Source organism: Onychostruthus taczanowskii, unplaced genomic scaffold (assembly GCF_017590055.1).
Source record: "Onychostruthus taczanowskii isolate IOZ18803 unplaced genomic scaffold, ASM1759005v1 scaffold152, whole genome shotgun sequence".
NCBI lineage: Eukaryota > Metazoa > Chordata > Aves > Passeriformes > Passeridae > Onychostruthus > Onychostruthus taczanowskii.
In genome coordinates, this window is record NW_024498708.1 from 58,729 (window position 1) to 85,734 (window position 27,006).

The window sequence follows — 27,006 nt, forward strand, 5'->3', positions numbered from 1 at the left end:
GAGGTGTCCCTGCCACCCTGAGATTGCCAGGACACCCAAGGGCACTGCTCTGGGCTGACCAGGGGGTTTCATGCCTGTTCTTGGGGGGACAGGGGACATGAGCTGCGGAGTTCATGGTGCTTTTTGCTGAAGCTGACACTGCAGCTCCTGGGAAGCTGCTCAGCAGTTCTCAGTTAGTTCTGGAAACTCCTCTAACCAGCTGAACTCCCCTTAATTTGTTTGAGTAATTGGATTATTGCCTCCAGGCATCATCCCACTGAGCAGGGATGAAAAGTCTGGCTTGAGCATCACTGACGACATATGGAGACCCCAGGGCTGGAGCCATCCCTTGTGAGGGGCTGGGAATTTGGGACAGCCACTGTCACCAACCCAGGCCCTCCAGCCCTGACCAGGACCCTCACCCAGCGGGCCATACCTTCCACAGCATTGGAGATGACACTGATGGCACTTCCCACCCTCTTCTCCAGCCCTGGCCCATCCTGGTTGCCCACAGTGAGGTGGTTGAGGTCTGGCTTCTCCGGCTCATGGGGGTTGAACTGCGAGGAGAGGAGGGAGGGATAACGCAGAGTTATTCCATGCTCTGAAGGACAGAGCAGGCAGAAAACAGGGAATGGTCTGAAGAGACCTCTGAGTGCAAGGTGGGCACCTCAAAAAGGCTTGTAGGACCCAAGCCACAGCGAGGTGGGCACAAGCCTGGCCCCTCAGGGGGGTGGGCACCCTCAGGGATGGCAGGGGCAGAGCTGGCACCTACATCAACCACGGTGTCGGATCTCTGCAGGGTGATCTTGGGCACCACCTGCCCATTGCAGTCCTTGGCCTTGTCCTGGTCGCTGTTCACGTCGGAGTCGTGCCCCTTCCCGGCCACGCTGCTGGGCAGGGAATCGCTGCTGGACGAGCGCTCCTGCAACTGCACAGCCCCGGCCCTGTCACCCCTGTGCCCACAGCCATGGGGACATCCACAGTGGCTGAGGGCTCCAGGGGCTGGGAAAATTCCTTCCCTCCCTGGAATGGTGGATGGAGGAGGCTTGGAGCAACCTGGGCTAGTGGGATGTGTCCCATGGCAGGGGGGGCTGGATGAGCTTCCATGTCCAACCCAAGCTGTCCTGGATTTCCAAGCCTTTTCCTTTTCCTTTTCCTTTTCCTTTTCCTTTTCCTTTTCCTTTTCCTTTTCCTTTTCCTTTTCCTTTTCCTTTCCTTCTCCTTCTCCTTCTTTCCCTGGACATTTCCCTACAAAAAGTTACCATACAACAAAATAACAACCCCCAATACCAAACATACACAATACAGCAAACACCATTTTATAACCACCAAAACTACTGGCCTCCCACTAAAATACCACCTCTAACTACTTCTGTTATCACAAACAAAAAAGAATTACAGTTTTACACAAAATTACACTAATTACAGTTTTCCCTTTCCCTTGCACGCCCTGCACTCAGCTCTCCACAGCTGAGTTAGGTCTGTTCAGATTTGGTCAGGGACAATAATTCCTAAGGACAAAATTGAGCAAACCTTGGTTCTACAAGCAGAAAACTTTGCCCTTTGCAGTGAGCTCTCATCCAAAATGGCAAAGAAGCAAAGTCCTCAAGGCTCTTGCTGAAATGTGACCTCCAGGATTTTTGCACTTGCACTAAATGTTGTATTAACACATTTCCATTGCATGCAAAAAAAAAAAAAAAAAGTCTTTTTTGTCTATTTTTTTTTCTTTTCAACAGTGCTATTAAAATTTGAAGTTTATTACATCCTCTTGCAGCACTGAGGATGACACAGTGGAGTGGAAAATTCTATGTTCTCACAGCACATTGCTGAAATCCAGGACATTTTCCACCTTTAATCATGGGATATGAAATAAATCCAAGCCGCCACTTCTTGGAGGTGCTTTGCCCTCACTCTCAGCTTAATTGCCTCTGTCTTTTTCCTTTCTCTGTGTGACTCTAATGGAAGACATCCCTTGACAAAGCCTTTGGGCACTTCCTTGGTGGATTTGCTCAGGGAAGGGGCTCAGCACCAGCCCAGAATCCCCAACCCTCAGGCAGGGCTGGCTCAGACCCTTCCTGCAAACAGCAGCAGCCAGAGAGGAACAGGCCAAGGGATGCTGTAGCTCTGGACAGATAAGAGAAGAGAGATAAGAGGCTCTGGAGAGAGTCAACCATTGGTTTGTGCCTCTCTACACATGAGGGAGGTGGTGTCCTGCCCAGACACGGAGATTTTCAGGGATGTCTCCTGTGGGTGTTGCTGACATGGACCAAAAGGATGGTTAGAGCTGGAAAATGGCTGGGCAGCAGCACCAGAGGCTTTTGGCCATGTTTTTATAGGAATATTATACTGAAAAACATTCCCAAGGACAGCAAAGGGGTGAAGGGGTGAAGGGGTGCCATCCTGGCACCACAATGGGACATCTCTTGTCCAGGTTGTGCTTTGGCCAAGCAGGGCTGGAGGTCCCTTCCCACCTGGTGTTCATTGGATCCCAGGTGGTTTGGGTGGGAAAGGACCAGAAAGACCATTAGTTTCCAACCCTCCTGAAATAAGCATGGACACTTCCACCATTCCAGTTTCCTTGGATCCCACAAGGACACCAGGACCTCCCTGGTGAGGCTCAGGATGTCTCGAGCCCTTGATTGTGTCCCCAAAGCCCAGGGTTTGCTGTCAGACTGAGCTGTGCTGCCCCATCTTCCCTGAGTGATCCTTTGTGCCCTGGTGACACCGAGCTGGGCTCCTGCCAGCCTTCCTGATGTGCTGCAGGAGATCCTCTGGAACTTCTGAGGCCTTTTATGTCCCTCACCTCCTCCTCCTCTCAAACATCCCTGTGCTGCTCCTCTCTGCTGCTTCTCAGTGCACCCTGGGTTGGGATTTGGATGTGAAAATTTGATATTTTCAGCCTTTTTTGTCCCCACCCATGATAGTATCTCAGTTTTTTCATTCAGATGCGATGCCCAAAACAGTTGCTCCATTTTTTCCTCTACTTCCTATGGACCAAATGGAGTTTTTATTTAAATTTTACACCATGCTTGTTGCTGGCCTCCATTTCCTCTCCCTGTCCCCAAGACCTCTCATTTTGGCCTCCACTCTTCCAACTCACCAGCCTTTCCTGCTCCTCTTGCTGCTTCTTCAGCTGCTCCATGAGCTGTTGGAATTCCTCCTCCTTCTGCTGCTCCTCCAGCATGGTGGCGTCGTTCTGCTCAGCATAGGCCATGGCCACCACGGCCAGGATGAGGTTGATGAGGTAGAAGGAGCCCAGGAAGATGACCACCACGAAGAAGATCATGTAGGTTTTCCCTGCTGCCCGCAGTGTCTGTGGGAAGAGGTGGCAGGGATGTCACGATGTCACTTTGGTGACACTCCCAAGAGAAGGTACTGCCCCTCCTGATTGTGGTAGGAGGGAAATATTTTGCTCCTGTCTTCTCCAAGGGTTGGTCATTGCACAATGGACCTTCCTGCAGGCCCTGGCACTGGGCTGGGACTGGTGGGAGGCAGAGAGAAGCCCTGGTTCCTGAGGTTCCTGAGGGCTGGGAGTGATGGAGGTGGGACCAATATTCCATTACTGACTCGCTTTGCTCAGCCCCCACCTTCTCAGGGCTCACCTTCAGGACAGCATGGTCCTTTTCTGACTCTAATCATCTGGGCAAGCCTTCCCAGAGGACAGGGTGTCGGATCCCTTTTACCTGGCCTCAGGTGTAGGATCCCTTTTACCTGGCCAGCCTCTGGAGCCACGGTCAGCTGGGGCTTTGTGGTGTCTCCCTAGAGGAAAACTCAAGGAGGGGACAAGTGACCTGCCTTCTCCTTCTTATCCTGTTCCTCAGCTGGAGCCAGAGGTGCTCTGGACAATCTTATAAATCCCTGATTTCCCATGGCAGCACCCTGGGAAATACACTGCTCTCCCATGTTAGGGAAGTAGTAAATGGACCATCCCCACCTCCACTGATGCTGGCTGGATCCACAGACCACAGGAGAAGGACCCACAAGGTTCCAGGCAGTGACTTTTCACCTCAGGGGCAGCCCAGAGATGGGAGGAACCCTTGCTCAGGGGTGGAGGGGCAGTGCCTACCAGCTGGAAGAGGTTCTCCCAGAAGTCCTGCGTCATGAGGCGGAAGAGGGCCAGGAAGGCCCAGCTGAAGGTGTCGTAGCTGGTGTAGCCATAGTTGGGGTTCCTGCCAGCCTTCATGCACTCGTAGCCCTTGGGGCACTTCCTGCCAGGGGGACAGCAGGGATGAGACCCTGGCATGGCCCCGCAGCCAAACCCATCTGTAAGGGAGGGGGTGCAGCAGGGGGACCCTCCCCTCCAGGATGGGACAGGTGGGATGCCTGGACTGGCAGCACCTGCCCTGTCTGATAGCTGATGCCCCCCAAAGCTGACACAGGCAGGAGGCTCAGACTGAGACCCCTCAAGCTGATAAATTTGGGATGCCTGAGCTGATTCCAGCTGAAGCTGATACAGTTGTGATGCCCAGACTGGTCCCCTCGAGCTGGTGGTACCATTGGGATGATCCAGCTGATACCCTCAGGGTGGCCCCCAAGCTGATCCACTGGGGTTCCTGGACTGTTCCCCTGCAGAGGCCCATTCCCAGCCCCATCCCAAGCACCAGGGGTCCCTCGAGCTGTGCCAGCTCCCTGTGCCGTCCCAGGGCTGCAGAGGGAGGGGGTGTCACTCACCCAGCGTCGCTGCTGTTCCCGCAGAGCAGGGCATCCAGGGCTCCCTCCAGGAAGTAGTAATTGGCTTTGCAGGTGGGGAAAGGGCAAGGAATAAAAATCAATGAATAAATAACTAAATAAGCACAAACACTGATTTTCAAACTCTTGGGTGCAACTTGCTGTCAGGGAAATTCCTTGAATCCCAATGGAATTTGTTGACTTTCAGTGTCGGGGCACGTGGTTATCTCTTCTCTGTTGGCTTTGTTGTTTGTCTTGGCTCTGTCTCAGGGAGCTCCTGGGATTGTTTCATCAATCCAACCAGGTCCCTCCCAAGCCTGGAAATCCCTCTGGATCTGGCCAGGGCCAGGCCACCTGGAGAATGGGTTAACACGAGGTCAAAGGCTCAGGGCTGGGCTGTTTTCCCAGGAAATCAGGGTATTGGCAGGAAACACCAAGCATGGGGCACGGCAGGAGTCCCAGGAAAACCTGGGCAAATGCTCCTGCTCCATGGCTGCAGCTTCTCCTGCTGCTCCCATCACTGGTGGGGACCCCAGGGGTCCTTACAGCTCTTCCTTAGGGCTGCAGAGCCACAGGAGCTGCCAAGCAGTGCCACCACAGTGACCTGCCCAGGGACACAGAGGAGCACCTGCAGACACCCACAGTGGATGTGGCAGAGGGCAGCTAGAGCCAGTCCTGGACATCACCCAGCACAGCCCTCCCAGGATTCTGGGGCTCCCTGGATCCTCCTTGGCCCTGTCTGCCTTCTTGCCATGGGGCTTCTCTTTATCCTGTGTGGGCTCAGGGGGGAAATACCCTGTTTGTGCAATTCCAGGTTTTTGGGCTGGTCCCAGCAGCTGCCCTGCTGCACTTGTGGCCTTGGGCAGCTCCTCTTTGCTTGGAGCTCATCAGATCCTATGGATGGAACTTGTCCCCTACCAAAACCTTCCTGTAATGAATGCTGGAGCTGATTGTTGGGACAAGAAGCTCAGCTGTGACCCATCCTGGTCTTTTGAGCTCTGCTGAGTGTCCTGAATGACATGTAGAGCATCCCTGTGAGGCACCCTGCAGCTCTACCAGGCAGGTTTGCTGGATTTTTACATTATTGTGGAGTTTAAAAACTCAAAACTGAAGAACAAACAAAAAACCCACCACACTTCAGGCAAAATTTTCAAAGACGGGATAGGAAAGGAGAAAGGCAGATCTTCCTGAGGAGCTGTGCTGGTCCCACCTCTCCCTCCCTCTCTCCCTTTGGCTTTTGTGGTGTTGCATAAAGGATTCATTGGGAACTGTGCTACTTGGAGAAGGATCTACATAGTGAAAAGTGGCTTCAAAATGTCATTCCTGCATCTTTTCCTCTGGTTTTCTACCCAAAGTTTCACCTGCTCCTCAAGGGTTTGGTCTCCCTGCTGTGACCACCCTGATGGCACATTGGCTCTGACCAGCAAGTGGGAGATGGAGACGCTGGTCCATCCAAACCTTCCTGTTGTGAAACCATCCTGGAAGAGCTCAGCTTGCCCAAGTGGACCTCATTGTCCCTGTCCAGGGGGATTTGATCCCATCTGTGCCTTCAGTGAGGACGCACAGCCTGTGCCACCACCAGCCTTGGCAGGAAGGTCCCTGTGAGCAAAGCTTGGAGTGGCCAGGAGGAGCAGGAAACTGAGGATTGAACCGGGGTGAGGGGTCAGAGGAGAAGGGGCTGCAGGAGCTTCACCTTCATCGCTGATGTAGGCCTCGAAGTCAAAGGTGTCGTTCCCGGTGAAGTTCCCCGTGAAGTTCCCCGTGAAGTTCCCGGTGAAGTCATCCATGAAGTCGTAGAAGGTGGAGTTGGCCGAAGTGTCATTGTCCAGCCCCAGATCCTGCAGGAAGGTGCTGTTGGGGGGAGGCCAGCGCACACACTTCTGCCGGAGGTTGCCCATGAAGAGCTGGAGGCCGATGAGGGCGAAGACGCTCAGGCAGAAAACCGTGAGGATCATCACGTCCGAGAGCTTCTTCACCGACTGGATCAGAGCCCCCACAATCGTCTTCAGCCCTGGGGGGAGGTGCCACCACTGAGCTGACTGCTCTTGGTTAATTTGTGGTGTTCCCAAAAGGGGCTGGCTGTGGTGGGGACGTGTGTCACCCCCAGTGAGCCCCCAGCTCTGTCCCCACTCATGGCTGGGCCCCCCACAGCTGTCACCCTTGGGCTGGTGCTGGTGACTTCCCCATCCCAGCCTTGGGATAGCCAAAACAAAGCCCACCCCAGCCTGGCAGCCATCAATTCCTTTGCATTTTCTTTTTTCCCTAAATCTGGTATTTTTTTGTACCAAACCAGTGGAGTGAAGCTCTTCAGGGTGGGACATGGAGAAGCTCTTTGCTGGCCCGGCTGTTTGATGCTGTGCACCTCTCCCAGCTCCAGAAAAGCCTCTGTGGCTGTTCCTGGGTGGTTGGGAGCCCTACCAGACCCCTCATCCTGATCCCTTCAAGCTGGGAAATCCCTGGTGTGCCCAAGTGAAGGTGACAAAGTGACACCTGCACCTGGATTAACTCATCTCTCCCCATGACATCACCACTCCCTCCCCAGGGAGGCTCATCCACAGATCCTCAGTGGGATTTTTCCATGGAGGGTGGAGTTCCTGTCAGCCAAGGTCTACACGAATGATGGGTAATGCTGGGACATCCCAATGTTCATCTTTAGAGCTTCTCTGAGCCCAGAGCTTTCTCACATGGAGAAATTTTCCAAGGAAATGACCTTGAGCCCTGTCCTCCTGCCAGGTCATCATTCCCCAAACTATTTAGGTAAAATCCTGTTCTCCAAGGGCCTGGCCAAGGTCAGATGTTCCAAACCAGCTTATTTTTGCCACTGCTATTTCTGCAGAACCCTTGGGGATGTAATTCCAGAAAGAAACAGCAGTTTACATTTTGCTCAGTGCAATTTTTAGCCTGTTTGATGAAGGAAAAAAGCCATTCAAATGTGAACCCTCATGATCTGGAGCCTACAGGGACACCACAAGGATTTATTCACCACAAGGAATTTTCATTTTCAGTTCAATCTCACGCTTTCTGTGTGCTTGCACCAGGGGTTGAAAGCACAGTGTTTAAATGGTATCATATTTGGAAATCAGCAATCAGAGGGATTTGATAAGGTGCTCCTCACACAAGTCTGGATGTTTTGGGTGATGTTAAACCAATACCTGTTAAATATCTCAGCCTCAGCACCAGACAGCCAACAATGAGCACAAAACTGAGACCATAGCTTCAAAAATGGAAAGCTTTGGTGTATCAAACCCATAAATCCACTGGGAGCACAAATTCCCTCAATCCATCTCCAAGGGACCTTAAAAACATCACATCTGCCTCTTCAGGGGCTTCCAAACAACCTGGTGAGTGTAGCTGATTTCAAGATGTAAAATCAGCAGGATCTGACCCAAAAGCCAAATTTACATGGAAAATTTATGGAATACCTCATTTCCTCTGTTTTCTCTTGGAGCTGCCCAAAGAACCAGGAATTTCTGGGAACAGTGGGAATACCTGAGCTCAGGGGAAGGCACGGAGGGGAGGCCCCTCCTCTAAGTCCCACCTGGTATCACCGTGATCGTTTTCAAGGCACGGAGGACACGGAAGGTCCTGAGAGCGGAGATGTTCCCCAGGTCCACGAACTCGGTAATGTAGCTGTGGGACAGGAGAGGGAAGAGCTGCAGGGGCTCTGCCCAGAACACTCCTCGTTCCTCCCCATCCCACTGGACTCACGCCATGGAGATGACCATGAAGTCCAGCCAATTCCACGGGTCACGCAGGAATGTGAAGTCATCGATGCAGAAGCCTCTTGAGAGGATCTTGATGAGAGACTCAAAGGTGTAGATCCCAGTGAAGGCGTATCTGAAATGGGACTGGTCACCCAGGACACACTTGCCTAGGTCCAAGGTTTGCCCATTCCTCCCAGGGGGAATATCTTGAGGAGCTGACTCTGGGGGCTGATGGGTTTTTGGGGTGCTTCAGCACTGGGAGAGGTTTTCACCTCACCTCATAAGGTGGGCTGGGAAATCTCGAGGTACCAATCCCTCTGGTGACCATTCTGCATCACCTCTGTCCCTGCTGATGCCCCACCACCCCCACGCTCTCTGTAAAACCCTGCTGAGACCTGACGGTGCAGAACCACAGCAGAAAATGCTGGATTTCCCCTCTCCCCTGGGTTGTCCATGGTCCTTGGACAGGTGGATCAGCTCAGCCTCTCCAGACTGACAGTGCTGACCCAGCCCAGCCCAACCTTCTCCTTAGGGCCCTCCAGACATGGGGACCCCACCAGATTTTGGGCAGTTCTGAAACATTCTCACTCTTCAATGCCCTATGGAGAGTGTGGACATCCCTTCTGAGGGCCACCAGCACCTCCCAGTGACATCTCCCCTGTGCTGAAGGGTGCCTGGATCCCCACGCCCCGCTCTGAGCCTTGGTCTTGTCCCTCCTGAGGGACATTGCCAAGCTGGGCTGTCCCTGTGGCCAGGGGAGGTCTCAGGACTCACTCCACGTTCTTGGACCATGCCGGGGGGTTGCTCAGCGTCATAAAGACGCAGTTAGTTAAAATGGTGATCATGATGAACATGCTGAATAATTTAAAACGTGGTCAAGGAAAAATGCTCTGGGTGATGCCTGGATCCCCCCTCCCCACAGTCAGGAAGCCAAGTGTCCCCGTTCCTCTTGTCCTGGCTGCCACCTTGGTACCTCACCCTACCCTGCTCCTCCTGCTGCTCTCCTGCCTCAGTCCTGTGCTCACACTTCCCTCTTTTCTTCTTTGCTTCTGTGCATGGTCCCAGCCCCTTTCCTTCCTTTCTGCTCCCCTTTCCAGCTCTGTGGTGCTGGCTCTGCCTCCCTTTCTGTCCCCTGTACTCCTTCCTCTCCATCACCTTTGGATACAGCTTTCCCTTCCTTTCATTGTCTCTCCAGACCTCAAAACCCTTCATTTCTTTCTAGAAAGCTCTAACTCTTAGGCTTAGCCCCCTCTACTGCAAAACCTCCCTCTTTTCCTCCTCCCTCATGGCCAAGAACCCCCACTTGCTCCAGAGCTCTTCTGGGATCACTCCCACCCACACGGCAATGCCCCTCATGCTCTTGGGCTCCTTTCCTGCCTTTTCCTCTCTGTCCTGGTTCCTCTGCTTCCCTCTCCCAAAGCCTCCTTGGAGCTCCCCTGCTCACCCCCTTCCCAGTGGAACCAGATCCCCTGACCCATGAACATTTCCCTTCCTGTCCAAGTCTCCCCAGACCTCAAAGCCCTTCATCCTCTCCCTAGGAAGTTTCACCACCTCGGCTTCTTCCCTTCTCCATCCAAACTGATTCCTCCCTTCTCCAACCCATCAAGAACTGCTCATTGGAGTAAAGCTCTGGACAGCAGGTCCTGCCTGGGCTGGGGGCCCAGGAGGTTTCCACACCACCCCATCATCAGCCCCTTCACTTGTCCCTCTCCTAGGGCTGTTTGGACTCTGAACAGTGGGGTTTGAACTGGCCATGGAGCAGCATCCCAGAGACCAAGGATATGAATGGATGAGGACTTTGATGGCTCCTCTGCGGATGGGGTTGAAGGGCCCCAGCATGTAGAGGGCAGGGGTGGCCGAGAAGCGGAAGATGGACTTGCCCTTGTTAAGGACTATGAACGTCTGTGGAGAAAAGAGGAGAGGGGGGGTTAGTCCTTCTACACCCCCCAAAACTCCATGGGCCAAGGGCTGCCCTTGGAGGGGAGATGTCTCTGCATGTTTGGAGCTCCAAAGGCTTGGAGATGCTCTCTGCTTAGGAAGAGGAGCAACCACAGCAGTCTGGGGTGGTGGGTTGTGGAAACCCAGGGCACTGGAAATATTTCTCTGCTCTGGGGTGCCCTGACCACCAGGGGAGCACTGACTTTGACCCTCATCCATGGAGAAAGTTTCCTAGACTTCAAGATAGACTAGACTCCACAGAAGTGTGAAATAGATTATAGAGAGTAGTGTAGGTGTATCACTTGGTGAGAAATTTAGGTTTTGGGATTTTTAGTATGTTGTGGATGGAAGCAAGATGGAGGGCACAGGGTGTCCTCCTGGGTTTTTTCTTCATGCTTCTTCTTCCTTCTTCTTCATGGGTTTGGTTGACATTTTGTAATTGGGCAGAAAAGGCCACATTGTGGGCTCTTTGGGATCAGTTATTGGGTTAAAAGGGAAAATAATCTAGGTGTCAGTTCTTAATTGGATAGTTTAGCCTTAACAATCTCTTGTAACAAGAGATTGTTGGTCATTTTGTGCCATGCTAATGAAAAGCTGCCGAACTCACAGTAGTGAGACTGTTTTACTGATAAGAAATAATAAACACCCGAGTCTGAACATGAATTACTGTCTCAAGTGCCTTCAATCCAGACCTGGAGAAACCGATAGTGGATCACCAGGATGGGATCAGGTAAGCACAGGAGGTCCCTGCTTGGATCTTTTGCTTGGGACTTACACCTAAGGCCAAGCCTACCACGGGCAAAGCTCTGGCCCTCACCTTCTTGTCCTTGTAGAAAGGGTCCAGGTCCTCCAGGGGGGTCCCGATCAGCTCCACGGGTGGGTCACCATAGATGAGGGGCAAGTTCTTGCCGGCTTCCAGGTCACTGCTGGGCTTGACCTCCTCTTCCTCAGGCATCTCCACCTGCTGCCGCTTTATCCGGAGCGCCTCGGCCTCGGCCATGCGCTGCTCGATGGCGGCCAGCGAGGCCGGGGTGAAGGGGCGCAGGTTCTCGGGGCCCGGGATGTGCGGCAGGCCGGCCATCCTCTCATTCTGCTCCCGGGCCAGCCGCGCCCAGCCTGCGGGGACAAGGGGCTGCAACACCTGGGACAGCTCGGGGGCAGCTGGTGGAGGATCTCAGCGGGGTTTCAGGAACACCACCTGGGGACATCCTGGGGGCAGTTGGTGGCAGCATCTCAGCGGGGTTTCAGGAACACCACCTGGGGACATCTCGGGGGCGTTTGGTGGAGGATCTCAACAGGGTTTTAGGAACACCACCTAGGGACATCTCAGGGATGTCTGGTGGCAGGATCTCTGGGGTTTTAGGAACACCACCTGGGGACATCCTGAGGGCAGTTGGTGGCAGGATCTCAGTGGGGTTTCAGGAACACCACCTGGGGACATCTCAGGGGCGTTTGGTGGAAAATATCAGTGGGGTTTTATGTACATTTATGGCAGAAATGTTGAGCTCACAGGGAAGGATATCATGTGTGGATCATGGAGCACCCTGGGTGTTCCTGCTCCTTCCAGACCCCCATTGCCACTGGGAGCTGGGAAGCCTCAGTCTGGAGAAAGCTCAGGGGGGATCTTCTGGTTCTCTACAAGTCCCTGACAGGAGGGTGCTGCCAGGAGTGGGTTGGGGTCTGCTCCCAGGAGCAGTGACAGGTCAAGGAGACACAACCTTAAGCTGCACCAGGGGAAGTTTATACTGGACATCAGGAGAAATTTTTTTCCCAGAAAGACAGGGCATTGGAAAGGGCTGCACGGGGAGGTGGTGGAGTCACTTTCCCACCGTCCCTGGAGGTGCTTAAGGAAAGCCTGGATGTGCAGGCTTTCCTTAAGCACTGAGTGCCATGGTCTGGATGACACGTCATGGATTGGACTTGAAGATCTCAAAGGTCTTTTCCAGCCTCATTAATTCTCTGATTCTGTGATTCTGTGTTTCCACCTCCAGTCAGGAGGCACCATGAGGCTGGGACACCTGGTGTCCCTGTCACCACCTGGCAGTGCCAGACAGAATTTCACACCCCAAACACGGTGCTTCAACACATCCAAACATCTTTGGAAGCAGCAGCCCTGCTCCAGCTGCCTCCCCTTGGCAGAGCATCAACAGCTTTGCTCCTGCAGCTCCTGCAAGGGGCCTGTGGTGCCTCAGACAGGAGGTTCCTCAGCCAGAGGAGCTGGGTCCTGCAGGGCTGTGGCCCTGGCACAGCTTCCAGCCATGGGAAGCACGAGGAACCTGCCCTGCTGGGTGGCTCTGCTCCCAGGAAGGGTCAAAGGCTTCTCCTGAGCCAAAAAGCGAAGCAGTAACGGCACTTTTGGGTGTTACAGGGACCAGGATGACAGAAGGATTAGGGTGGTGGGTTAGGAGAGGTAAAGATGTTCTGCTGCATAAAAAGAGTTGGAGAGAGGGAAGTGTGGAGGAGAGGGGTGGCTGCACTTGGGGGAAGAGGCTGACATGCCCTGGGGGAGGTGGAGACACTGGTAGAGGCTCCCCCAACAACACAGAGATTCTTGTGCCTTGACAATGTCCCATAACTCCAGATTGTGTGGGATATGAGCCCAACATTCCGTAAAACTCGACCCTACTTCTCATGGACACTGGGACAGCGGCGCCTCTGTGTCTCACCCTCCCAAACCAAGCATCCCACTGCAACCCCAAACTTCCTGTGAAGCTGCCAAGAACCTGCCCCCAAAATCCTTCAGGTTCAATAATCCCAGAGCCTTGCTGTGCTGAGAGCTGGAAACCCTCAGCCCTTTGGGATTAGGGAGAACTGGACGTTTACAGACCTGATGGGAAAAGAGACTGGAAATGGAGCTGGGAAGGGGCTCAGCTTGGAGAAAAGGAGTCTCAGGAGGGACCTTCTGGTTCTACACAACTTCTGACAGGAGGGGATAACCAGGGGGGTCAGGCTGTGCTCCCAGGGAACAGGGACAGGAGGAGAGGGAACAACTGTGCCAGGGCAGGTTTAAATTGGGTGTTGGGAAAATTTCTTCATGGAGAAGTTGGCCAGACTTTGGAACAGGCTGCCCAGGGCAGGGGTGGAGTCCCCATCCCTGGAGGGGTTTAAAAGCCGTGTGGATGTGGCACTTGGGGACAGGGGTCAGTGGTGGCCTTGGCAGTGCTGGGGGAACAGCTGGGCTTGGTGATCTCTGAGGGCTTTTCCAACCTGAAGGATTCTCTGACTCCATTTGATTTAGGGAAAACTCTGCCCTTGCTGATTGGGGTTATTTAATGGCACAAACTGAGTCACACCACTGCAAAGTGGAGTCCAGCCCCAGCCCAGCTTGTGGCCCCAACTGGTCCCCCATGGGTGGGGGGATGGAACCCAGAGGTGGCACCTCATCAAAGCAAACAAAAAGAGAATTTTGGGTCCCAAGTGTCTCTGAGAGGGGACAGTGTCTGGGCAGGTGACAGAAGTGCCACCAGTGCTGCTTCTCATGAAATTACTCTGGACTTACACGCAGTTTCTGCTCCACTTGAGCAGCTCTGGAACCTTCCCCTCGATAAGAAGGAGCTCAAAAAAGCCAAGAAGCACAGGCCTGTGGCTGGTTTTATCACCCTAAATCCCAGGGGGAATGTGCTGGTGCAGGGGATCACAGAACACCTCCAGCTGGGAATGGATCCATCGGGGTCATCAGGGGGAGCAGCACCCAGGCTCCAGCAGGACCCATGGGGGACCTTCACAGAAATCACAGAGTCACCAGGCTGGAAGACACCTTCAAGATCATCGAGTCCAACCCAGCCCCAACAGCTCAACCCTGGCACCCAGTGCCACATCCAGGCTTTGTTAAACACACCCAGGGATGGTGACTCCAGCACCTCCCCGGGCAGCCATTCCAGAACTTTATCAGCCTTGCTGTAAAAATCTTCTTCCCAATATCCAACCTGTATTTCCCTTGATGCAGCTTGACATTCCCACCTCATCTCTGGCAGCTCTGAAGGCTCAGAGGAGCTTGTCACTCTGGGCAGCCTCAGTTTCCCTGGGAATCGGGATTCGCAGGGCTGTCAGGGGCAGCCTGTGCCCGGGCTGTGCCGGAGCTGCTGTCCCCGCTCAGAGCAGAGGGTGCTGCCCGGGCCGTGTTCCCCGGGTGCTGCCGCGGTCCCCAGCGCTGTCCCCGCTGCCGGAGGTGGCTCTGCCTCCAGCTGCCACCAGCGATCAGCGCCGGGCTCAGGTTTCTGCAGCCCCATGACTCTGCTCATTCCTGTCCCGGGGAGCTGCCGCGAGCAGCCCCAGCTCTGCTCCTGCCCCTGCCCCCTCTCCCTGCCCGTGTCCCCTCTCTCCTGCCCCTGTCCCCTCTCCTGCCCCTGGGGCCGCCGAGCCGCTCCCCGGCCGATGCAGCAGCGCCGGGCAGCACCAGGAGCGGGCTGGGAGATGCTGGGGCAGGGCAGCACTGCCTGAGATTACACTGGGAGGCTCAAAGGGGGAGTTGCCCCTGGCATGGGAATTCTTTGTAGCTTTTCAGGACCTTTTGTAGACTCTGAGCCCTTTGGGGCGACCCAGAGAGGATGGGATGGCCCCAGGCTAACCCCATGCCCAGATCCCACACACCACAGTTGAGAAGCCACCAGCATCTCTGGTTGCCTCCCAGTCTCAGAACAAAGCCAAGCCCAGGCTCTGTGGGGGCTCAGCCCAGCACCCCTCTGTCCCCAGTGAGCCCAGCCCCACAGGAGGGAACAGGGTGGGCCACACAGCGGGGTCCCACTAGCCTGGGTGAGGGGTGCCACCCTGGGACCAGCCCCTGGCCATGGGAACAGGAGGAGCAGCCCCTGGCACACCCTGGCACATCCTGGCACGTTTCTAGCAGCTCCTATGAATAACCCAGACCAAACTCTGTGCTCCCACAGGTAAAGGCAGTCCAGACCCAGTGACAGGTCTGGCACAAATCACCCACCAGGTCCCTCAGGGCTGGGCCCAGCTTCCCAGCACCTGAGTCCTCCAAGAGTCCCTGATTAAGAAAAATCCCTGCCCCTCATCTTTCCTGCTGGGAAATGAATCACTTAAAATGTCTCTACAGAGCACTGACTTATTTACTTAAATTTTGGCTGCCCAGCTGAGATGAATGGCTCCTTTTTGCCGTGACACTGGGGCAGCAGCTCTCTGGCCACAGACAGCAACAGAGAACTTTCCCAGAGAAAGGCTGTGAGAAGATCAGAGAAAAGAATTATAAATAATTCTTATCTTAGCTTGCTGCACCTATTATTGTGAATATGTGTAATGTGTTATGGAGATTTGTTTACCACAGGGTGGTTTCTTAATTAGCCAGTGTGATGGTGTTTGGATTGGAGCACTAATTAGGTCCAGGTGTATGATAACTGTCTATAAAACAATGGGTTTCTTAATAGTGATGTAATGATAAAGAGATTGATCAGCCTTCTGTGAATCATGGAGTCAATACTAATTATCACCTGGCTGGGGACCTGCTGCTGTGACATGACACAGGCGAGCTGCAGCTTTGGGACCCTGCCCGTGACATGTCCTGGATGAGCATCTCAACCCCCAGCTCCTGCACCAGGAATTGCCAGCAGGGAACTGGGAGCAGCTCCCACCTCAGGAGTGCCCAGGCTGCACTTGGAGAGGAATTCAGCTCCCTCTGATATTTTTGCTGCTGAGGGCACACAAAAGAATCGGGCACCAAAGTACCAGGAGTGGTTTGGGAGCTCCCGGGGATGCTGTGCAAGAGGATCTGTGCAACAGGACAGTGGGGGCAGGTCCTGGACGGCCACCCCATCCAGGCACTTCATTCTGCCCAGGAAATAACCTCCATGGGCTGGGGAAGAGAGGGGGAGGGCATTCTTGGCTTTGGAGGACACAGGGGCTTGGGATCTCCCTGACCTGCCTGACCCAGGCTCCAGTTCCTCCCTAAGGCATTTATTTTTTGGGGGATCACCTCCAAACCTGGAGCCTCCTGTGCTCTGGGGTATTGTATTAGCTGGGAAATGCCCCACAAAGGCAGGAATGATGCATCTCCATGACTCTGTGTTCTCAGGAGGCTAATTTATTACTTTATGCTACTATATTATATTAAAGAATACTACACTATACTAAAGAACACAGAAAAGATACTTACTGAATGCTAAAAAGATAATAATGAAAACTCATGACTCTTTCCAGAGTCCCGACACAGCTTGGCCCTGGTTGGCCAAAGAGTCAAAACAACTCACACCAAAACCAATGAAACAATCACCTGTGGGTAAACAATCTCCAAACACATTCCACATGAGCACAGCACAGGAGAAGCAAATGAGATGAGAATTGTTTTTTCTTTTCTCTGAGGCTTCTCAGCTTCTCAGGAGAAAAATCCTTTTCAGAGAATGTGAACGCCACACTGGGGGGCCCCTGCAGCCCTGGAGTTTCCCAGGGAGCCAGGCCGGGGAGATGCAGCTTCCCCCAGGCACACGGGGCTGGGTGGGTGAGGACAGGCACAGCTGGGGTGTGCCAGGAGGATGCTGCTCCTGGGAGTGTTGGAAATGATTTTGTAGAGAATTTTCAAAGTTGGATAGAAAGTTCACATAGATGTATCTGTATGTAAAGTTTGAGATAAAAAATGTTCATTTACAAATGCCATGGAATAGGACAGATATTGTTTAAAGAGAAATAGAACTAGAAACAAGTTTTAAAGAATATCTTTGCAAATAAGAGTGGATATTTTAGAGGAGATCCCAGCCCTGTGGACATCGGGAACAGCTCTGGGATGCCCTGACCATTCAAACACAGCTCAAGGATCTGCCCTGAGCTGCTCTAAGAGGAGTTCACCTGCAAAGCTGCCCTGCAGGTTCATCCTCTTGGGACACTCTGGAAAAATCTCACAAGGACCAACAGGGACAGAGTCCAGGAGAGCACACAGCCGGAATGGCCCCAGCAGGTGTAAATGAGCCTCACTCAGCAGGAGCAGCCAGCCTGGGGCTCTGCAGCGGGGATTAGTGTGTGACAAGGGACTCGTGTGCCCGGGGCAGGGAGGGGACAGGCTGGGCCTCCCTCGGGAGCTGTGCTAGCACCCAGACCTGGGGAAACCAGAGATTCACCTCAGCTCCTGCAGATTTCCCAGGAGCTCAGCAGGGCTGTGGAATATTCAGGATTATGGGAGTTTCTCTCAGGGACTCGGATAAGCACCCTCAGTTGTGCCAGACAAAATCAACCATTTTGTAAACAAATTTACATTCCTTTCTGTGCCCTTTAAGAGTCTGATGCTTCCATCCCTGGAGAAACTGTGGTCCTTTAATTCTGTGCTGTAACTCCATTACAAAGACCATGTGGAAAGATACAGGAAATCTCCAGAATTTCCTTTCACACCCAAAAGGCTCTTGGACGCTGCTGTGGGCTGCTGGAATTCCAGCAGCACGGTGGTTCTGGAAACTTGCTGGGCTTTTAGGCTGCTTTAAAGGCAGAGGGTGGGAGAGCCCAAACCAGCCCAGCACGGAACTCCGGCAGGTGCCGCTTCCTCCCCCAGGAAGTCCCCTCCCTCTTCATCCCGATCATCCCGGCAGGGATGGGGCAGGGCGGGGCAGCGGGCCCGGCTGGTCCCGCAGGCTTTGGGGCTGAGTCACGGCTCAGCCCCGGGAGCTCGGGGTATCCCCAGCGCTGCCATGGACACCACCCCGACCTGCACATCCCCGACATCCAGGAACGGCTCTGCCTCCCAGTCCTGGCCTGGGCTGCGTTCCCTGGGCAGCAGGAAAGGGAGGGAGGGAGGGAATTCTGCATCCATCCCGACATCAGGGGTGTGTGGGACGGGTCCAGAGGGGCCACGGAGCTGCTCCAGGGCTGGAGCCCCTCTGAGCCAGGCTGGGAGAGCTGGGGGTGCTCACCTGGAGAGGAGAAGCTCCAGGGAGAGCTCAGAGCCATTATGCTTTGAATTGCAGATGTTTCTAAGCGCTCAGCGGGGCCGTGTGGCTGTGACACCTCTGGCACCGGTGGCTCCCGTGAGTGACACATCCCCAGGGCTGGTTCCTGTCACCACCGCGGCTCTTTGCCCTGCTTGGGGTGGGGTTTGTTGCTCTGCCCGCAGCCTGGCCCAGGCCAAGCGTGCCAGCAGGGATGGGGGCTGTGTCCAAGTGCATCCGTCACCAAGGGCTGCCTGGAATGCGCCCGAGCCCGGCCAAAGGGAAGGTCCTTGGGAAACGATTCCAGAGCCAGCCCAGCACTGCTGGGTGCCTCTTCCCAGCCAGAGCAGGGCACTGAGATGCTGCAGCGGCTCCTGCCACCACTGTCCCCCAGCCAGGCCACTGCTTGTCACCCACAGGTCACCCAGGGCAGCAGCACAGGGGGCTGGACAGGGACTGGGGACAAGGGATGGAGGGACAGGACACAGGGAATGGCTCCCACTGCCAGAGGGCAGGGATGGATGGGATCTTGGGAATTGGGAATAGTTCCCTGGCGGAGTGGGCAGGGGCTGGGATGGAATTCCCAGAGCAGCTGTGGCTGCCCCTGCATCCCTGGCAGTGCCCAAGGCCAGGCTGGACACTGAGGCTGGGAGGAGCCAGGGGGCCCTGCCTATGGAATGGGATGAGCTTGAAGGTCTTTCCAACCCAAACCATTCCCTGATTTCATGATTTTCAGCCCACAGAGGATGAACTCCCTGCTATGGGAATGATGCAGCTCCCCTGCTTTTTGCCTGTCTCAAGCAGAGAGGAGCCCTCCCAGCGCTCTCCAGCCTTTTCCTGGCAGCAGCCAAGCTGCTCCAGCCTGGTGCTGCCCTGGGACAGGGACACCCCGCAGCTGTGCTGGGCTCGGGATTTCCCTGGAACGGGATGGATGCACAGTTCCTTTGGAATTGCGTCCAATTCCAGCAGCACCTTCCATGAGCTCTGCACTGCTCTGGGTGCTCTGCACCTGCCAAAACCAGTGCTGCTCCCTCCTCCAGCTCCTTGCAAAAACCCAGCCGAGCCCACCCGCCTTCCTTTGGAAAGCCAAATCCTCCGTGCTGAACCTCCCAATCCTCCGTGCTGAACCTCCCAGGGACACGGCTCCTCCAGGGACATCAGCCCCAAAAATCCAGCCCTGCAGAGGCGCTGCCGCTCCTGCAGCAGCACCAAACCCACTTGGGAACGAATTCCCGGCAATTCCCGGATCGCTGCTGCCCTGCAGCTCCCGGGGCTCGGTGCCCTGAGGCTGTACCTGCTGTGCTCAGCGTGGGGGTGGCACACACAGCCCGGGAGCTGTGAAATCCTGGGATGCTCTCCCCGGCCGCAGATGGAAATAGGAGGTTGCACCATCCTGCAGCCACGCACTGACCCGTTCCTGCCTGGAGCCGGGGATGCCACCCCATCCCCACTCCTGCTGTCCCTGCTGGGGGACAGGGCATTGCTGGAAAGGGGACACCAGCCTGGGTGGCGGCACGGGGTTATTTTGGGGGGAGTTGGCAGTGCTGGAGGCTTGAGCAGCCAGGGAAGGGTTAAAGTGGGGACCCTGCCCTTGCCCACTGCCCACCCTGCACTCGGGTGTCATCCGGAGCTGCGGCTCCTCCCTGCCAGCAGCTCCCGTGTCAGGCTTGGAAAAGATCTGAGCCGTGCTGGGAAGGCAGCGAGGGGACAGCGAGGGGACAGAGAGGGGGAAGGAAGAGTGGCGTGGGGCTGCAGTGACCTGCTGCCCCTCAGGCTCGGGGGCACGGGGGGCAGGGATGCCCCCAGCCCTAGGGAATGCCAGCAGGCACAGCAGCTCCTGCAGGGATTTCCAGCACAGCACAAGGAGCAGGTCCCCACCGTGCTGCTCCCGTGGAATTTGCAATATTGGGAGCCTGCATTTTCCCACGGCTGGAAGATGCCCCTTTCCCACTGCAGCCCCTGGATCCCAATTCCCTGGCGCAGACCCCTGCCAAGCAGGACCAGCACGGGGCATCTGGAGCTGCCACAGATGCCGAGCCCCACAGCCCCAGAGATCTCATTGAGGTCCACCTGGAAATGGAGAAGGGGGACCCAAAGATGAGATGTTCCAGGGATTTATGGATCCCAGGAGGGAGGCAGCAGGACAGGCACAGAGGCTGAGCACCCTCCCTGCTCTCTCCCGAGCTAAACTGGGATCTTTTCCCTCTCAACTTCCCAAAGCATCCACCACCTTCTCCCCTTTCTGCCCTGCACAGAAACCACCTCATTAATCCAACCTGCTGCAAACAGAAACTCATCAGTCCAACCTGCTGCAAACAGAAACGGTGCTGGGCATTTCCTCATGGCTCTGCCGCTCCCTCTCCTACCCCAAATCTAGCAAATTTCCCTGAGTGGAGCTGGAGTTGCCCAAGGGACTCCACAGAGCCAAACAAAATCCTGAACCGGACCCTTCTGCACATATCAGAAAATAGAAAATGCTATTTAAATATTAGCACAGCACGGTCGAGGCAGGACTTTGTGCTCGTTAACCAGTTCCTGTAAATATGCTCTTTTCCCTTCAAACCATTATAAATCCTGGAAAGAACCAGAGGAGGCAGCTCCAGCACTGCATAAACCCATCCAGGGTGTCCCCGGGATAATGGGACTGACTGGGATGTCCTGCTGTCCCCAGGGCTTTGTGGAATTGTTGTCCCTTGCTGGCAGCCGCAGTTCCATCCCTCGCCTGCCGCGGGCTGATCCCTGACAGCTCGGTCAGTGCCCTGAGGGCAGGGCAGGAAATGCTCGTGCTACTCGGCAAACGCCCCTCTGCAGGGATGGGGGAACGGGGGAATGGGGGAATGGGAATGGGGAAATGGGGGAAATGGGGGGAATGGGGGAATAGGAGGAGGGAGAAAAGACAATTTCTTTTTCTGGCCCTGGATAAACCCCAAAAGGGCTCTTGGGGAGCACAGTGGGCCCTGCCCATGCAGCGAGTGATGGGAGCTGGCACAAGGGGGACACAGCACCCAAAACCCTCGAGCTGAACCCCAGCCTGGCACTGCCTGATTGCCATGGGGGATCCAGCTCTGAACCCCACCCTGGGCTGTGCCTGTGTGCCCACAGCCCCAGTGTGGGAACAGCCACCCCTTCCCTGCCGCCCCATCCCCGACGTTCCCGCCTGGCACAGGGGTCCCACCATCTCCTCTGCCCCGGGGGTCCCTCCCTGCCGCCCCACGGAGCAGGGGGGCTCTGCAGGGACAGGGCCCTTCCCGAAAGGAGACACTGGGAGCACCCGCAGACCTTTCCTGCAACCTTGGCTTGCCCAGACCGGGGTTTATATTTAGACCTCCAGGAGGAGAAGCCAGGAGAAAGGAGCCTGAGACTTGTGAGCCCTGCCCGTGGCTCCTTTAGTGACAACGGAAGGTGGCTCGGGAGCCCATTGCCCGCCACGTCCCTGACTGTCCCCTCAGCCCGCCGCAGCCCTGTGGCCACTGAGGGCCCGCTGGCTGCTGCCACTCTGTCCCGTGCCCTGCCTGCACCTTTGTGGGGACTTTGTCCCCTGTCCTGGACAGTTTTCCATGCCGGGGGGTCCAGCAGGTGCCTCCAGCCCTAAACACCCCTCAGAGCCACCACGGTCCATCCTGGTCCCGTCCACCTCCGGTGCTCGGACCGCAAATCCCAGGACACTGCCGGTACCGCTGCAGGCACAGCGACAGCGACAAACCTAGGCACATCCCCGACCCTGCCGCCCTGCCCGGGGGCCTAGCAGCCGCCCAGGGCTGACCCCAGTACTTACTGTTGGGTGGAGAGTGCGAAATCCCAAGGAGAGACCTTTTAGGGCCAGAATTTCCCTCTCCTTCGACTCCTGGACGCTTTGGCTCGGCGAGTTGGCAGCGCAGCTGCTGCTGCTGTCAGATGGTCATGAGTGAAACCTGAGGACATGCGGGCTCCTTCAGGTAGCCTGTCCCGGCTCAGCTGTGGCATTCGTTCCGTGCCGCGCCAATCACGGCGCTGGCGGGGCCGGAGCCCCGCGGTGCCATCGCCCCCGGCCGCGGGCAGCCCTGCCCGGGCACGGCGCAGCGCCCCAGGTGTGCCGGCGGCTCTGGGCCGGCTCCGGCACCCCAAGGGACGCGGGGACGTGGAGGGGAGGTGGGAGAGACCCTGGCCAGCGCCTCCCCGGCAGTGACAGACGCTGGGAAGAGCAGCGGGACAACTGCGAGGGCGGGGGGGGGCACCGGGTGCCAACGCCGCTGCCAGCTCTGCCCCGAGCCCGTGGCTCCTCGCGGGCGGCATTCCCATTGTTCGGCACCCAGGAGCGATCCCGCTCCTCCCCTTGCCGGCAAACGAGGGGTGTCTGTCACTGTTTTGTCCCCCTCTCGCACCCTCTTGCACCAGAACATCCCAGGAGCATCCGATGGGGATGTCCCCCACGCGTCCTGCCCACGGGGACCCCGTGAGCGACAACCAGGATGACACAGACAAAGGGGTTTGCCATGGGGTTGTCCCCCGTTTGTGCTTCCTGACGGGGCCTTTGGGTTCTCCTGCCAAGCCCAGGCACTTCTGGGGTTCGGGGGGTGCTCGAGGTGCCTCCAGGGCTAGGAGGAGAGGATGTAGGGGCACCCAGATTGCAGGGTCACCCCTTCTGGTGTGCTCAGGGCTGTGTTGGGGGTGGAGCAGCCACTCCAGCACTCAGCATGGTCAGAAGGGTTCATCATCCCACCAAAACTACTGTTCCTGTAAATAATTTCTGCTTTTCCAGTCCCAAAACACCCTGGAGAATCTTCCCAGTGTTGGGGTGGCTTCAGTGGAGCTGCATCACTTGACTTTCCCAGCCTGGAATGGTATGGGAATCCCCTTCCCTGACCAGCCCCTCTCCCCTGTGCCCTCCAGCATCCTCCACAGCCAGCATATCCATGGCCAGGCCTGCAGCCCTGACCAGGGAGCTGGGAACTGAAGGTCCTTGGACTGATTCTGCTTCTGACTCCACAATTTTCCTGTCCTGTGTGGGCTGTGGCAATAAGGCAGAGCAGGAGCCATTTCAGCTCTCCAGGGAAGAATGAGCTGGTGCAGGATGAGTTCTGTGCAGGGGAGGCCAAAGGTGTGCTTTGGGAGGCATCTCTTGGACCTCTCAATTGAAAACCAGGGCTCTGCTGGCTGGCTTGGAGCCCTGAGCAGGCTCAGAGGGGATAAAACCGAGGCAAGGAGGGAGGGAAGAGCCCAGAGCAGCTCCCAGGGCTGGCTACAGGCCTGGCTGGCACTGGCAGCCTGTGCACTGTTAGCTTCTGATCTGTATTGTCTCACCCTTCACATGAAACTGAAAATGGAATAAAAGTTTTTAAAACACCTCTCAGTTACCCCATCTTTGAGTCAGAAAAAGGCTGAATCCAACAGGGGCCCAATGGGGGCTGAGCAGCAGAAAAACAGCCAGGATCCAGGGGCATGGAGCATTCCCTGTGCATCCTGGGGTTTGGCTGCTGAGGACAGCAGGGACAGGGACACCCTCCTGCTGTGCCTGTGGGGACTTTCCACTGCTCTGTTGGTCACAGCAGGGAATTCAGGGGATGTTTGGTGGCTCCCAGCAGCTGCTCCAAGCCCAGCCTTGTCACAACAGGGAGACTTTTCAAACTGCACAGGTCCATTTTTGCTTTTCCCAGCCCAAGAGCAGGCCTGGAGTGAGGCTGGAAACCCTGGGATGTGTCTCCTGTCCTGCAGGACGTGGGGACACCGAGGGTCCCCAGCAGGACACAGGGGCACAGCTCTGTCTGCAGAACCAAGGAAATCCCAATGGGAATGGGAGCTTGGGGCACCCAGAGGTACTGACCACACTGATCAGGGTGGGAAAAACGTGTCCTTGGATTCCAGGGTGGAATTAGGGCCATGCTTGGTCCAGCCTCGGGTATTTGAGGTGCCCTGGCTTGTTGTGCTGGATCCACCACAGGATCCCATAATCAGGGAATGGTTTAGAGGGACCTTAAAGCCCACCCAGTGCCACCCCTGCCATGGCAGGGACACCTCCCACTGTCCCAGGCTGTTCCCAGCCCCAGTGTCCAACCTGGCCTTGGGCACTGCCAGGGATGCAGGGGCAGCCACAGCTGCTCTGGGCACCCTGTGCCAGGGCCTGCCCACCCTGCCAGGGAACAATTCCTAATTCCCAATCTCCCATCCATCCCTGCCCTCTGGCAGTGGGAGCCATTCCCTGTGTCCTGTCCCTCCATGCCTTGTCCCCAGTCCCTGTCCAGCTCTACTCACTGCCAGCGCTGTCCCCGCCGTGTCCCAACCGTGTCCCAACCGTGTCCCCACCGTGTCCCCGCCGTGTCCCCGCCGTGTCCCCGCCGTGTCCCCGGGGCTCTGCCGGTCCCTGTGCAGGCAGGGAAGGGGGGACTCGCGGCGTGCCGGGACACGGGGAGGGCGAATTCCCCGAGCTGCAGCGCCGGGACCATCCCGGATCGGGATGAAGGAGCGGATGGGAGCCCAGGGCACCCTCTGTGCCCAGGCGGGGGGGGTCCCGGCAGCTCCGGAAGATCGGGAACTCGGGCAGGGCAGCCCCAGGCATCGCGCCCCAGCCCGGCCCGGTTCCCGTCCCATCGCGGGTTAACCCGCGGCTGGCCGGGCTGCTCGGCTGTCCCGGCTCTTCCCGAGTGCCCAGAGCAGTGTGAGCCGTGCCTCACTCGCTGGGGCTCTCGGAGCCGGGCTCAGTGGCCGCTGTCACCCCGGGTGCCCCGCTGTGCCCCGTGGGGACACCGCGCTCCAGCGCTGCCAGCCCCGCCTGCCGCCGCTGCGGAGGGGCCGCAGTGCCACCCTCCGGCTCCGGGCTAAACTCCCCCGTGCCCAGACACCGCTCGGGCCTGCGGGGACACGCGGCACCCCGGGGACACGCTGGGTCAGGAGGGCGCCAGGCTGCGGCACTCCGGCTGTGCTGGGGAGGGGATGCGGGAAACCTGACCCTGCCCTGCCCGGGCTCAGCCCTCCCGAACACAGCCTCAACATCCTTTAGGGTGGAAAAAATCTCCGAGATTGTGAGGATCTTCAGAAGAAATTCCTCCCTGTGAGGGTGGTGAGGCGCTGGCACAGGGTGCCAGAGCAGCTGTGGCTGCCCCTGGATCCCTGGCAGTGCCCAAGGCCAGGTTGGACATTGGGGCTTGGAGCAGCCTGGGATAGGAGGAGGTGTCCCTGCCCGTGAGATTTAAGGTATCTTTCAACACTTTAAGATCCCTTTCCATGATCTTTTGCAGCTGCAGGGGGTGGTCCATGCTGGGAGCTTTGGAAAACCTTTCTTGCAGGCTGAGGGTGATTCCCAGTCCCCTCCTGGAGCCACAAGGAGGCAAGGGCTCCTCCTGTCCTGCAAGGGCTTCAAAGTCCCATGGAGTTCAAAGCCCAGCAAACCCCAGAGGGTCATTTGGGGTCATTTATCACCCCCAAACCCCATCTGCATCTGGAAATAGAGAGTTTTTCAAAGTATTATGGAAACAGGTTTTCCCACTGAGCATCCCCAGTCCTGCTGCTGTCTCATCCCTGCCAATCATCCCATCCTCACTGATGATGGAGAGGGATTCCATTCACCTCTGCTCCCTTCCTGGCTGCACAGAGGGCTTTATTGACAGCTCCTGAGCTCCTCTGGAGAGTTCCTGATGATTCAGGATGTGCTGGCTCTGGAGGGTTTTTAATGGAACATCTCCCATCTCTCCTCAGATCAGCTCTGGGACTGTTTCCCTCTCAGTGCCCTCCCAGATGGGATCTCTGGAGATCCTACAGCCTGGACAGGGGCCATCAAGTGGGGTTTATTTAGGGAAGGACATGTGGCACCACAGAGAAATGACAACCCCGGCAGAGAGAGAAGCAAGGCTGGGATCGGGTGGCTCTGGTCACAGGAGCCTGGGAGAGGCCAGGAAGTTTGGCAGAAGGGCATTTGGGGCCTCTCTCACTCCTGGAGGCACCACTTGCCAGGGCAGGAGCTCAGTCTGGGAGGATGAAGGATGTTCATGGTGGTGGAACAGGCTGGGGGTGATGGGGGCACCCAGAGGGGACAGGGCACCCCAGGACCTCTGGGACAGATCATGGTGCCCCCATCTTGAGCTTTTCCTCACCTTCCTCCTCCACATCCTCTCTGTGAGCTTCACCAGGCAAGGGAAAAAGAGAGATTGCCTGGGAGGTACTTCCAGGCATTCCATCATGGGCAGAGTTTTCATCCTGCAGCGTCCCCAGTCCCAAATTCTCTGGGTTTGTGGAGCAAACCGACCCTCTGAAAAGTGAGGCTGGACTTGGAATGAGATTTTATTGTCAAAACTCTTCCTATCCCTGGAAAAAGGCCCCCCAAGGAAGCCAGTTGAATCCCATTCCTCAGAGCAAAGGACTGGGAGAGCTCTCCTGGGAAGGGAACATCTCCAGCTCAATCAGCCCACATGGGAGAAAGGGAAGCGTTTTGGGAACTGGGGAGGAACTGCGTCCTGAGGCCATTGGGGGTCTCTTGTAGAGGTGTGGGGTTTTGACTCTCTCTGTATCCTTCCTTCATCCCCAGGGGGGCTCCTGGCTATGTTTAGGAATCTTCCCAGATGGGAAATGATTTTATAAACGAAGGAAGGGGGAAAACATCAATCAGTGAATCCCTTCAGTGCTGCTCCTTTTCCTTCAGTGCAAACAAAAACCCATCAGATGTCCTTTGGAGAGGGATTTTTGTGTTTCCTTCCCAGTTTCAGGTAGGAAAGTGAAGAACTTCCCTTCCCTTTGCCTGAAACTCTGCCCTGAAGCAGTGAGAGCCCCGGGGGTGAGGTGCGACCACAGGGTGCAAGATCACCAGCACCGAGCAGGCAGAGCCTCTCCCATGGTTGTTCTCAACACCCTCTGAGGGTGTCAGACCCAGAACCCCCGAAATCAAGGGG

The 27,006-nt window shown here is 56.2% G+C and overlaps 1 protein-coding gene across 1 annotated transcript in view; it reads right to left on the bottom strand.

The window, feature by feature from the left end:
* The window catches only part of SCN4A (sodium voltage-gated channel alpha subunit 4), a 46,929-nt gene extending 24,644 nt beyond the window's left edge, over positions 1-22,285 (bottom strand). The window contains exons 1-12 of the mRNA XM_041399022.1: positions 21,927-22,285; positions 11,107-11,405; positions 10,135-10,253; positions 9,126-9,215; positions 8,356-8,484; positions 8,186-8,277; positions 6,341-6,658; positions 4,651-4,714; positions 4,046-4,187; positions 3,080-3,292; positions 752-907; positions 416-536 (exon numbers count right to left, since the gene is read on the bottom strand). Of these exons, the coding sequence (XP_041254956.1) occupies positions 416-536; positions 752-907; positions 3,080-3,292; positions 4,046-4,187; positions 4,651-4,714; positions 6,341-6,658; positions 8,186-8,277; positions 8,356-8,484; positions 9,126-9,215; positions 10,135-10,253; positions 11,107-11,370 (1,708 nt within the window). The 5' untranslated portion in view covers positions 11,371-11,405; positions 21,927-22,285. The remainder of the gene's footprint in view (positions 1-415; positions 537-751; positions 908-3,079; positions 3,293-4,045; positions 4,188-4,650; positions 4,715-6,340; positions 6,659-8,185; positions 8,278-8,355; positions 8,485-9,125; positions 9,216-10,134; positions 10,254-11,106; positions 11,406-21,926) is intronic.
* Positions 22,286-27,006: the final 4,721 nt, after the last annotated feature.